Genomic DNA, 13,206 nt, shown 5'->3' on the forward strand with positions numbered 1-13,206 from the left:
GAGTGGTGGAGTGCGGTACTAACCGCCGTGGCAAGAGAGTGGTGGAGTGCGGTACTAACCGCCGTCGGAATAGAGTGGTGGAGTGCGGTACTAACCGCCGTGGGAAGAGAGTGGTGGAGTGCGGTACTAACCGCCGTGGGAATAGAGTGGTGGAGTGCGGTACTAACCGCCGTGGGAAGAGAGTGGTGGAGTGCGGTACTAACCGCCGTGGGAAGAGAGTTGCAGCTCGACCGTTCAAGTGTTAATCCTTTATCATGACAAGAGCCAGAGGCTTAATTTGCTCCGATGAAGGATAAATGCTCGAAGCATCAACCACGCCACGCCACGCCACACACGTGGTCGTTAACACCCTCGTTACAAAGACATATTTGTGTTGTCCGCCTATGGAGACCGACATCAACCTCCACAAACTCGGATTCCATGACATCACAAGTGATTCTTCAGATGGTGACGCCACCTGTCGAGTTACTGGTTTTAAATGACGACGTGGACAACACTTCTCAACTCCCTGCCCAATGGACATGCCATGCATCATGTTTTAAATGGAATCACATGTTCATTTGTAAATCGAAACCCACACATGTCCGAGCCGTGGAGCCTGCGTCGAAATGCCGACCCTACTATAAACTGCCATCCTGGTGTTTCGCAACTGGCTGTGCGCCAACCCAGAGGAAGAAGAAGAGGCAGAGGCTGAGGAAGAAGAAGACGACGCAGAGGAGGAAGAGGAGGTCGCCCTATTGCCATTACCTAGTTCAGTTGGTTACGATCCGACGATGTCCTTCGTGAAGTGTGAACGAGTTATCGCCAGCTCCTGACTGGACAAATTACAAATCCCTGCCCTGGATCCCGCCTGGAAGGCAATGGCAAACCACCTAGTGTAATCCTTGCTGTGACGCTGCTTTGGTTGCTCCGAAAATGCCTTCAGGCAAAGAGCAGAATTGGACTTCAAATCCTCAAAGCACGTGACCTGGCAAGTCTGGATCCCGTCGTTTTCACTCGGTAAACAAACATTAAAGTGAGGAACTCACAAACGCGCCGGGAATATCCAAACAAAATAAAAACAAGGAAGAACGAGAGAAATAACCTGGACGCTGGAGGAAGAAACAGCACACAGGAGAGACGTGAGGAGATTCCCTTCGTTTCCTCACGCGGGGTTTACGGTGTTTCCTCAACGAAGGGACATCGACATGTCTTGTCTTTGTTAAAACTAATAAAAGAACTGAACACGAATAAACACGCAGATGATCAAACCATATCAATCATAGAGCTCTGGCCCGAACTACTACACTTATCACTAGGCCCAAGTCGATGATTAGTAGTTGTGGTTGTGATTGTTTTGTTGTTCTATTTGTTCATTTTCCTTTACATTCATGGACAATTTCACAAAGTGTTTCTTTAAACAGAGACTGGCGGTTCATGAAAATTTGAGGACGCAAACGGCCAAGCAATTTAATCTAAAGCAAATTTCTGTATCTCTGCCACTGACTATAACGCCATGTCCACCATACATAGAACCAATCGAACATTCAAACGAGATGGTATTCATAGACTACTTACCCTGTGCAGTCAACTTGGTACGATCCAACTCTTCTGTTTTTGAACGCTTTGTTTTTTATTTGATCCAATATGGCTGCCAGACAACGTGAGCGATGACATCATTTATATTATAAGCGTGAAAGCAAAGGTTGTCTGTTTGTTTATTTCTGTTACGTGCTCCTCCCCAAACCCCGGTCACGTTGTACCTCCGAGCCCCGAGAGGATTCACGGCAGAAAGATGTGTTATTCTATTTGTCAAAGATCAATGGTGAAACCACACCAATTGTTACCAACAAAGAAGTATTGTATTAAGGTCACACAAGAATAACAGTACAATAACAATATTAATCAATTGTACAACTTTAGCGGTTGCCGAAGATGATAAGAAGAGGCCATTTCGTTGGGTACAAAAGGTAGTTTATTGTACAGAAATCTCCAGCAACTGCTCACGAACGGAAGTCGTAACGGCTTATATAAAACAAGCACCCTCTTCGGAGGGCATGGCTCCAAAAGCCGCGCGTGCGTCACGACGACACAACCAAACGCCCGTGTGCGTGGGTTAGAACAAACCCATCGTAATGGTAACCGTCACATGCAGATAAGTGAATAAGGTAACTGCGACATGTGCATAAGGTAACCACTACATGCGCCCCCCCCCAGAAGGCACGCCACGGGCGTGTACGTAGTTCGCGGGTGGAACCGGGCCGGGCCGCGGGTGGAACAGAGCCGGGCCGCGGGTGGAACAGAGCCGGGCCACGGGTGGAACAGAGCCGCGCCGCGGGTGCTGAGCAGCGGTAGCAGTTGTAGGTGCAGCAGTAGGAATTGTGGGAGTGGCGAGCAGCAGCATCAGCCTCGGGATCCGTCGTAGGAGCAGTAGTAGGAGTTGCGGGAGTGGTGGGCGGGGCGTGGCGGCGCCCACGAGGTGTGCAGCAGCATCAGCCTCGGGATCCGCCGTAGGAGCAGTAGTAGGAGTGGCGAGCAGCAGTACTCGGCCTGTGTGCACGGAGGCGACGAAGTAGCAGTACTCGGCCTGTGTGCGCGAAGGCGACGGGCAGCAGTACTCGGCCTGTGTGCACGGAGGCGACGAGCAGCGGTGCTCGGCCTGTGTGCGCGAAGGCGACGAAGTAGCCGTGCCCGGCCTGTGAGCGCGGAGGCGACGAAGTAGCAGTACTCGGCCTGTGTGCGCGGAGGCGACGAAGTAGCCGTGCCGCCAACGCCCCGTAACGGCGTCCTTCGGAGGGTCCCGGAGCTGGTTCGCCCCTCCAGTGTGGAAGAAATTGCGGTCGCAATCCTGCCGTGTTCATTCAGCCCCCGAATACGTTCGGGGGCAATGGGGTCACCAGTTTAGCGGTTGCCGAAGATGATAAGAAGAGGCCATTTCGTTGGGTACAAAAGGTAGTTTATTGTACAGAAATCTCCAGCAACTGCTCACGAACGGAAGTCGTAACGGCTTATATAAAACAAGCACCCTCTTCGGAGGGCATGGCTCCAACAGCCGCGCGTGCGTCACGACGACACAACCAAACGCCCATGTGCGTGGGTTAGAACAAACCCATCGTAATGGTAACCGTCACATGCGGATAAGTGAATAAGGTAACCGCGACATGTGCATAAGGTAACCACTACACAACCAATATATCATTCCTATGATGGTACCATCAGTTTCGTACAATATAACTCACTGTGCTCCAAGTGAGCGAAAATAACATTCCCAATGTCTGTCCCAGCTTCAAACCAAAGTCGATCCACGCTCCATTGATCGTCAGAACGATGTTGTATCGAGACCAGAATCCCGCTCGGTTGACAGGCACACTGCCAAAGATAGGCAAAAGTGTCCTCAAGAGGCGGCTGGGAAATCACTCCTTCGGGTATGGACGTTCAACGGCTCCCAATCGACGAACCGCAATTTCCCACTCAAAATCCACGTCACACCAGGTTAACGTCTGGATGCGGTGAAAATGGTTGAAGCGAGGTACCTGGAGCGATCCGAAATCCGGCGCGAGGCAAAATGGCCAACCGGCCCGTTCTCGAGACGTAACAGAACTCTAATGATTCTCTTCGGAATCAACTGCAAAACCTGTCACGCAGGTTTATCTGTCACAGCGATAACAACTCTGTCGCAGGAATCCCTTTCCCAGGAAACCCCAAAGTTCGCTCGTGACCTCCGTTCGCCAGCGTTTGCTCCAGACCTCCAAACAGCTCGGCTCCTTCTCCGACCTCACTCGCTTCGCCTCTTCTTTTTATTTTCTTCCTCGTCCGGTTTTCAATCCGGTTTCCGGTTTCTTTTTAAAACACTAACTTTTTTTACCTTTTGAAAACAGTAATCTCTATTTCACCTAAACGATAACAATAATAGTACATGCAACCAAAAATGTTTACAGTGGATGAGAACCACAACAACGGAAGTGATGAATCCGTAACAGTTTGTTTGTTTGTTTGTTCTGAAACAGCGTCGCCATTTCTCAACGGATCTTCACGAAATTTGGCACGAGGGTCTCCATGCACCACAGAATCACTGATGAACCAAAAAAATCCACCGCCCCCCAGCCCCACCCCCTCCGGGACCACATTTGCCATTTCTCAACGGATCTTCATCAAATTTGGCACAAGGGTCCCCATGCACCACAGAATCACTGATGAACAAAAAAAACCCGACCACTCCCACCCCCACCCCCACCCCCACCGCCACCCACACCCCCCGGCGACCATATCTGACATTTCTGCAGTGCCTCCAAATCAAAGCTATTTCATCCTAGGATACTCTCTCATGGGATGTTTCAGTAGGCGATTGTTCACAGCCATTTGCAATAATGTTTACAAATACTGGTATTTTCAGTACAAAAGGTAAGATATAGTTATATTGATTTTGGTGTATGTTTTTCAGTCAACACGCATATTGTTTTTCTCTCAGTGGTGTCATATACTACTCAACACTAACGTATGTTTTTCAGTCCATACGGATATTGTTCTTCACTCAGTGGTGTCGTATACTACTCAACACTAACGTTTCAATACATTTGTGTTTTTCTCCTTTCTTACAGACAATCACTTCTCAGTAACTTCGTAAATGGGACCTAAGAGGCAACGTTCTGCAAGTGCAGATGCACATGCAATACAAGTACAACAAAAGAGACAAAGAGAGTCCTCAACAGAGAGAGAAGCTCGACTTGCAGCCCAGCGAGCCAGACAGGCACAACTGAGATCAGCTCAAACTCCTGCTCAAACACAAGCGTGAATTGCTGCACAGCAGACCAGAGAGGCACAACTCAGATCAGCTCAAACTCCTGCTCAAACACAAGCGTGAATTGCTGCACAGCAGACCAGAGAGGCACAACTCAGATCAGCTCAAACTCCTGCTCAAACACAAGCGCGAATTGTTGCACAGCAGACCAGACAGGCACAACTGAGATCAGCTCGAACTCCTGCTCAAACACAAACGTGAATTGCTGCACAGCAGACCAGAGAGGCACAACTCAGATCAGCTCAAACTCCTGCTCAAACACAAGCGCGAATTGCTGCACAGCAGACCAGGCAGACAGCACTCAGGGCTGCAGAAACTCCGGCCCAGACAACTTCTTGAAAAGCGGCTGATTTAGCCAGACATTCAGCAGACAGGGCAGCAGAAACTCCGGTCCAGACCAGAGCACGACTTGATGCACACCGCACCAGGCAGACACCAGTGAGAGCAAGCAAGTGGCAGAACAAGAGGCTTGCTGCCTTTCAATATGACTCCTCCATCAACTATGAAGGTGATTCTATTGTTCACATAGGTGGAATGTATGTCATCTGTAAACACTGTAGAGCAAAGAAGTGGAAGGCTGAATCACCTGGAATGTGTTGTGCTGGAGGCAAAGTGATTCTCCCACCCCTCACAGAACCACCTGAACCACTAAAGTCACTTTTAGCTGGCAGCAACAGAGACTCCCACCATTTCTTGGCAAACATACGAAAGTACAACTCCTGCTTTCAAATGACCTCATTTGGTACTACAAGCATTGTGCAACAACAAGGATTGATGCCAACTTTTAAGGTTCAGGGACAGGTTTACCATTTGGCTGGTTCGCTTTTGCCCTTACCTAATGAAGACCCAAAGTTTCTTCAAATTTATTTCCTGGGTGATGAGCAGCAGCAGGTACAGCAGTGCTGCAGAAATATTACAACTGTCAGAGAGGAAATTGTGCTGGCCCTTCAGCAGATGCTCCATGCTTATAATAATTATGTTAAGAGTTTTCGCACTACTTTGCATAATCTAACACAGCCAAACTGGAAAGTAATCATCCATGCTGACAGAACTCCAACAGGACAGCATCCACAGCGCTTTAATGCTCTACTGTTTCGGATGTGGCTGTCCTCATATCTGGACAAGAATTCAATCGGCGAGACATCATTCTCCAACAGCAAGATGACAAACTGATTCGTATTTCTGAAACTAATAAGGCCTACGATGCCTTGCAGTATCCTCTCATATTCTGGAAAGGTGAGGATGGATATCACTTTGAACACCAAAGACATGATGGAAAAAAGTGTCTGGCAATGACTTCTATTCCTGCCGAATTATGGTCAGACAAATAGACAGTCATATTTTGCGATATGGTCAGCTCTTCCACCAATTCATTGTTGACATGTATGCCAAGATTGAGTCTGAGCGATTGTGCTTCATCAGACACAACCAGAAGAGATTAAGAGTGGAAAGCTATGTTCACCTCAGAGATGCAAATGATGGTCATGCTGCCAATGTTGGACAGTTGGTTATACTGCCCTCTTCCTTCACAGGGGGTCCTCGCTACATGCATGAGTACACACAGGATGCCATGACTTATGTTCGCTACTATGGTAGACCTGATGTGTTTATCACTTTTACCTGCAATCCTACATGGCCCGAGATCGCAGCAGAACTTATGCTTGGTCAGACAGCCCAAGACAGGCATGATCTTCTTGCCAGAGTGTTTCGCCAGAAGGTTATTTCACTTATGAATCTCATCACAAAAGGTGCTGTTTTTGGAGATTGCAGATGTTACATGTACTCCATTGAATGGCAAAAGCGTGGATTGCCACACATCCACATTTTGGTCTGGCTTAAGGATAAGATTCGTCCAGCTCAGGTAGATGATATCATCAGTGCAGAGATTCCAAATCCTACCGAGGACAAAGTATTGCACGAAGTAGTGGTGAAGCACATGCTCCATGGTCCCTGTGGTCACATCAACACTCATTCTCCTTGCATGAAAGCAGGAAAATGCACAAAACGATACCCCAGACCTCTTCTTACAGAAACTCAGACAGATCAGGATGGACATCCTTTGTACAGAAGAAGAAAGCCAGGTGATGGGGGCTTCACCACTACTCTCAGAGTGAAACAACAAGAAATTGTCATTGACAACCAGTGGGTGGTGTCCTTGAACCCTCTCCTTTCATGCATCTTCAAATCACACATCAATGTTGAAGCATGCTACTCAGTCAAGTCTATCAAGTATGTCTTGAAGTACGTCAACAAAGGTACTGATCAGGCAGTCTTTGGTCTGCAGAGAGAGGAAACCAAAAATGATGAGGTATCAGCATATCAGATGGGTCGTTACATCAGCAGTAATGAGGCTGTGTGGCGTATTCTCAACTTTCCCATTCATAAACGCCACCCAAGTGTTATGCATCTTGAGATCCATTTGTAAAATGGGGAAAGAGTTTACTTCACAGAAGAAACCGCGCTGCAGCGAGCCCAGCAGCCACCTCGGACCAAACTAACTGCATTCTTTGATTTGTGCAAACAGGATTCCTTTGCTAGAAGTCTTCTCTACTGTGAAGTGCCCGGATATTACACCTGGCAAGAAGGGAAAAAGGCATTTCAGCCAAGAAAGCAAGGTGCAACAATCCCTGGACACCCTCACATCAGATCCAGTCAAGTGTTAGGTCGTGTCTACACTGTTCATCCCAGAAACTCTGAGTGCTTTTATCTCAGACTCCTCCTGCACAACATTAATGGTCGAACCTCATTCCAGGATCTCAAGACAGTTGCTGGATATGTCTGTGCAACATACCGTGAAGCTTGCCTGAGAAGAGGTTTCTTGGAAGATGATGCACACTGGAACAGTACCTTGGAAGAGGGTGCAGTCTCGCATTCTCCAAGCAAGATGAGGAGCTTCTTTGCTATCATTATCTGTGCCTGTTCACCATCCAATCCTGAGCAACTTTGGCATCATCACCAGGACAGCATGACAGAAGACATACTGTATCAAGCACAACAAGAGTCAAAAAACCCAAACCTGCAGTTTACCTCTGCCATGTACAACCAAGCACTGGTACTCATTGAAAATACTGTACAGTCCATGGCTGGCAAGGATCTTCAACAGTGTGGACTGCCTGCTCCTGTACGAACTGAACCTGCAACTCTCAGTCGAGAGATGCTTCAGGCAACCACCTATGACATTCAACAGCTGCAACAGTATGTCCACCAAAATGAACCACTCTTGGTTCCAGATCAAAAAGAAGCTTATACAAGGATCAAACAATTGTTGACATCTGACTCGGGTGGAATTGTTTCCTTGATGCCCCTGGTGGAACAGGCAAAACGTTTTTGATCAACTTAATTTTGGCACAAGTTCGTTCACTACAGCAGATTGCTATGGCAGTGGCCTCATCTGGAATTGCTGCAAATTTGCTCACAGGTGGCAGGACTGCTCATTCTGCCTTTAAGCTGCCACTCAACCTGGCCCACAATGAGAGTCCTGTGTGCAATATTGGCAAAGGATCTGGACAGGCACAGGTTCTAAAGCAGGCCAAGCTGATAGTATGGGATGAGTGCACAATGTCTCGCAGACTTGCATTCGAGGCTCTCGATCGCACCTTACAGGATCTCAGAGGTAACACTAAAATCATGGGTGGAGTCACACTCTTGCTCTCTGGAGATTTCAGGCAAACTCTACCAGTCATTCCAAAGGGTACACCTGCTGATGAGTTGAGAGCATGCCTCAAAGAATCCTACATTTGGAGTCGAGTGGAAAAACTCCATCTTTCTACCAACATGAGAGTTGCACTTAATAGAGATGTCTCAGCAGGCCAGTTTCCAAAGGTTTTGCTTCAATTGGGCAATGGTCAGCTACCAGTAGACACTGAGACTGGAGATGTCACAATACCCCCAAATTGTGGAACAATCATTAACACATCTGAAGAAATGATATTAAAGGTTTATCCTAGCCTCTCACAGAATTCTAAAAACCATGAGTGGCTTTGTGAACGTGCCATCCTTGCTCCCAAAAATGACATTGTGCAGGATATTAATGCCACCATCATTCAACAGCTACCAGACCAATCCACATGGTACAAGTCAGTTGACACTGTAGTTGATCTTGACGATGCTGTCAACTATCCAACAGAGTTTCTAAACTCTCTTCAGCTCACTGGCGTTCCACTTCACAATCTGCAACTGAAAGTGGGAGCCCCCATTATGTCGCTACGAAATTTGGATGCACCAAAACTCTAACGGTACAAGACTCGCTGTCAAAACTCTTATGCCCCATGTGATCGAAGCCACCATTATGACTGGTTGTGCCAAGGGAGAGGATGTTTTTATTCCACGGATTCCCATCATCCCAACAGATATGCCAATTCAGTTCAAGCGTCTTCAGTTTCCAGTGAGACTATCATTTGCTATGACCATCAACAAGTCTCAGGGACAGTCTCTCAAGGTTGCTGGAGTTGACTGACAAGTCCATGTTTCTCTCATGGTCAACTCTACGTTGCATGCTCACGTGTTGGGGCAAGCACACATCTTTTCATCAGAGCACCAAACGGCAGAACAAGAAATGTTGTCTTCCCCAGATCTCTTGCTAACTAAAACACGTCTGTTAATATTTTGCTGAGGCAGCGCTGGTGGCCCAGTGGATCATGTGCTTCCTTGCCACGCAGACGATCCGCGTTCCAATCCCAGCAGCGGCAAAAATTTGTGAAGCCACCAAATGTGGCCCGTTCTGAGATATAGTCCCCAAATGGATTGAACTTGGACCTAAATCACCAACTCACTGACTCTTTTTTTTTTTTTACTTAAATGACAACTTATAGCAAGTTCTTATGTTATGTACATATAATTACATACAACATGAACTACATAACAACTTGCTATAAGTCAAGTCATATACTTTCTACATATTTGGAACCCGGGCAGCGCTGGGTACCTTTGCTAGTAAATTTATATTTTCTAATATTGTTGCATAGATCACGCTCAATACATTTCAAACTGATCAGACTAAGCTTGTCCCTGTCGAATTATGACGTCATCGTTAACAACACCTATTTTCCATATGGAGTTATTTACAATGAGCCAAGTTTCAATTTTTTCCATTGAGCGGTTTTGGAGATATAGAGGTACAAAGTTTTTCGGTTTTTCCAAGATGGCGCCTGTACCACATGATCTATTACGTCATGATTATCATTAAAATAGTCTAAAGGAGGAGGCGCTCCTATGGTGAAAATTTCGTGTCCATCAGGCCAACAGTTGCTGAGACAAAAAATTCATAATGATCAGATGGATAAGTGTTGTATTTGTCGAATTATGACGTCATAATAAAGGCACCGATGACATCGTCAATAACATATCCTATTTCCCATGGGGAGTAGTTGACAATGAGCCAGGTCTCAATTTTTTCCATGGAGTGGTTTCAGAGATATAGAAGTGCGAAGTTTTTCCAAGATGGTGCCTGTCCCACATGACTTATAACGTCATAATTATCATTAATACTAGCGTGACTCGGCACGCTCCGTGCGCCTCACCACACGTTGTTTCAGAGGGGTAGGCATCTTTGACCATTTCGGTGTCTTTTGGGTCTTCAGGGTCTTTTGGATCCTCTGGGCCTTTAAGGGTAATTTGGGTCTTTGAGGTGTTTTGGGTCTTCAGGGTCTTTGGGTCTTTTTGGGTCTTCAGGGTATTTTTGGTCTTCGGGGTCTTTTGGGTCTTCGGGGTCTTTTGGGTATTCGGGGTGTTTTGGGTCTTCGGGGTCTTTTGGGTTTTCTGGGTGTTTTGGGTCTTCAGGGTGTTTTGGGTGTTCGGGGTGTTTTGGGTGTTCGGGGTATTTTGGGTGTTCGAGGTGTTTTGGGTCTTCGGGATGTTTTGGGTCTTTGGGGTGTTTTGGGTCTTCGGGGTGTTTTGGGTCTTCGGGGTGTTTTGGGTCTTCGGGGTGTTTTGGGTCTTTGGGGTCTTTTGGGTCTTCAGGGGTCTTGGTGGTCTGAAGGGCCTTGGGGGAATTACAGTGTCATCAAAGGTCTGAGGGGTCTCATCAGTTTTAACGCAATTAAGAGGGTTAATTAAGAGCGTGGTAATTTTATTTTAAGAAGAAGAAGACGTTTTTGTCGCACATAAACATAGCGACAAACATAGCGACATAACCATATACGTTTGCTCTATTATAATAAGATATTCTACAGGAGGAGGCCCTCCTATGGCGAAAATTTTGTGTCAATCGAACCAAAAATTGCAGAGAAAAAAATTCATACTGATCAAATCAAGCGTTGTACTTTTTGAATTGTGACATTGTAGCGGTTACCGCTGGATACACACAATCGCCTTGCACCGGCCAGAACACGGCCAGACGCGCCTCTCCCGGGCATGCCCGGACTCACTGTTCCCGGGCACGCCCGAACCTCCCGGGCACGCCCGGTCTCGTCTTTCCCGGGCATGCCCGCTCTCGCCTTTCCAGGGCTCGCCCAGAGCGTCCGGGCATGCCCGCTATCGCCTTTTCAGGGCTCGCCCAGAGCGTCCGGGCATGCCCGCTATCGCCTTTCCAGGGCTCGCCCAGAGCGTCCGGGCATGCCCGCTATCGCCTTTCCAGGGCTCGTCCAGAGCGCCCGGGCACGCCCAGCCTCGACTTGCCAGGCCGCAGCCAAACACGCCCGGGCAGGTCCAGACTCGCCTTTCCAAGGCTCGCCCTTGACACCCGGGCATGCCCGGTATAGCTTTTGCCGGGCAAACTTCCCGACATAAATGTGTATATATATTGCTGCCCGATAAACGGGCTTGTCAGAATACCTGAGCTGTTTTGTTTCAATAAAGCAACTCGGACGAATTCCGTCTTTGGTCGCGTCAATTCTTTCGACTCGCGTTGGAGCGCAGTTCCTTCATTGGTGACCTACCGACATGGATACGGCAGTGACGCTTAAACTGCCTACCTTCTGGGAGGCTCACGCGGCTGTTTGGTTCGCTCAGGCGGACTCTCAGTTCGCCCTGCGAGGCATCACCGCGGACGATACCCGCTTCCACCATGTTGTGGCGGCCCTCGGTTCCGCCACCGCGGCCCGCGCCTTGAGCCTCCTCGAGCACCCGCCGGCTGCTGACAAATACGACGCGCTGAAGACACTCCTCCTCGACGCTTTCGCCCTCTCACCGGCAGCACGCGCACGGCGCCTGCTCGCTCTGCCCGAGCTCGGCGACACGCGCCCGTCCGAGCGCATGGACTATATGCTCTCGTTGCTCGGTGAGCACTCTCCGGATTTTCTGTTCCGCGAGCTGTTCCTTCGCCAGCTGCCTCACCCGGTACGCCTCGCCCTGGCTGGCACGTTGATCACGGATTCCCGCGCCCTCGCCAGGGAAGCCGATAAGATCTCCTCGGCGGGCCAGCACATCGGCGCGGTTACCTGGAGCCCGCCGCCGTCCGAGGCAACGCCCACGACACCCGAGCGCCCTGCGCGGTTGGAGGCCGAACTGCCGGTGCAACTGGCGGCCGCCACGCCGCACCGCCCGCTTCCGACACGACGGCCGGGGCCTCCACCTGACCGGGCATGGTGTTATTACCACGCCAGGTTAGGACACAAGGCTCGGACGTGCCGGCCCCCGTGCACTTTTGGCAGGTCGGGAAACGGCCGGGCCGGCGTTCATTCCCAGCCATGAGCACCGGCCACTCGGGCAACTTGCTGTTTATTCGGGACAAAGCGTCTGGGCAGCGTTTCCTGTGTGACACCGGCGCCCAACTGAGCGTCATACCCGCCTCCGAGCAGGACAGGCGGGATGCCGTTTGCGGCCCCTCTTTGGTCGCTGCTAATGGCTCGGCCATACGCACTTTCGGCCCACGCGTCGTCACCCTCTGCTTCGGCAGCCAGCGTTTTCAATGGACTTTTGTGACCGCCTGCGTCCCCATGGCTTTGCTGGGCGCCGACTTCCTCTGCGCGCACGGGCTGCTGGTCGACGTCAAACGTCGTCGCCTTGTCAACGCCGAGACCTTCAGCTCCCTGGCGTGCACGATGAGCAGCTCCGCGCCGGCCGAACTGGCGTGCGCCCTCCCGGCAGCGAACGAGTTCGCTCGCCTGCTCGCGGAATTCCCGGCCCTCACGCGGCCGACGTTTTCGGCCGTCGTGGTGCGGCACGGGATCGAGCACCACATACCCACTACGGGCCCGCCGGTCTATGCCAGGGCCCGCCGCCTCGACCCGGCCAAGCTCGCCGTGGCGAAGGCCGAGTTCGACGCGTTGGAGCACCTCGGCATCGTGCGGCGCTCCGATAGCGCGTGGGCCTCGCCACTGCACATCGTGCCAAAGCCGGGTGGTGGATGGCGCCCGTGTGGCGACTACTGCCGTCTCAACGACGCTACCACCCCCGACAGGTACCCGATCCCGCATATTCAGGACTTTTCCGCCCGTTTGGCGGGACGGGTCATCTTTTCGAAAATTGACCTGATACGGGGCTACCACCAG

General features: G+C 49.8%; 2 protein-coding genes across 3 annotated transcripts in view; one reads left to right on the top strand and one right to left on the bottom strand.

Moving 5' to 3' along the window:
* The window catches only part of LOC137429569 (COP9 signalosome complex subunit 7b), a 72,872-nt gene extending 71,542 nt beyond the window's left edge, over positions 1–1,330 (bottom strand). The window contains exon 1 of one of the 2 annotated variants that reach the window (XM_068119580.2): positions 1,085–1,330. The gene's annotated coding sequence lies outside the window, so the exon portion shown is untranslated. The remainder of the gene's footprint in view (positions 1–1,084) is intronic. The other variant, XM_068119579.2, reaches the window with a different exon arrangement.
* Positions 1,331–5,868: 4,538 nt separating this feature from the next.
* LOC144892552 (uncharacterized) lies at positions 5,869–9,233 on the top strand (the record flags this gene model as incomplete). The annotated part of the gene is given in 6 exon segments (XM_078779525.1): positions 5,869–6,076; positions 6,079–7,198; positions 7,302–7,392; positions 7,530–7,972; positions 8,065–8,959; positions 9,084–9,233. Coding segments are annotated over 6 exon segments (2,907 nt in total), but the record flags the coding sequence as incomplete, so codon positions are not given.
* Positions 9,234–13,206: the final 3,973 nt, after the last annotated feature.

Source organism: Myxine glutinosa, chromosome 6 (assembly GCF_964187855.1).
Source record: "Myxine glutinosa chromosome 6, kmMyxGlut1.1, whole genome shotgun sequence".
NCBI classification, from domain to species: domain Eukaryota; kingdom Metazoa; phylum Chordata; class Myxini; order Myxiniformes; family Myxinidae; genus Myxine; species Myxine glutinosa.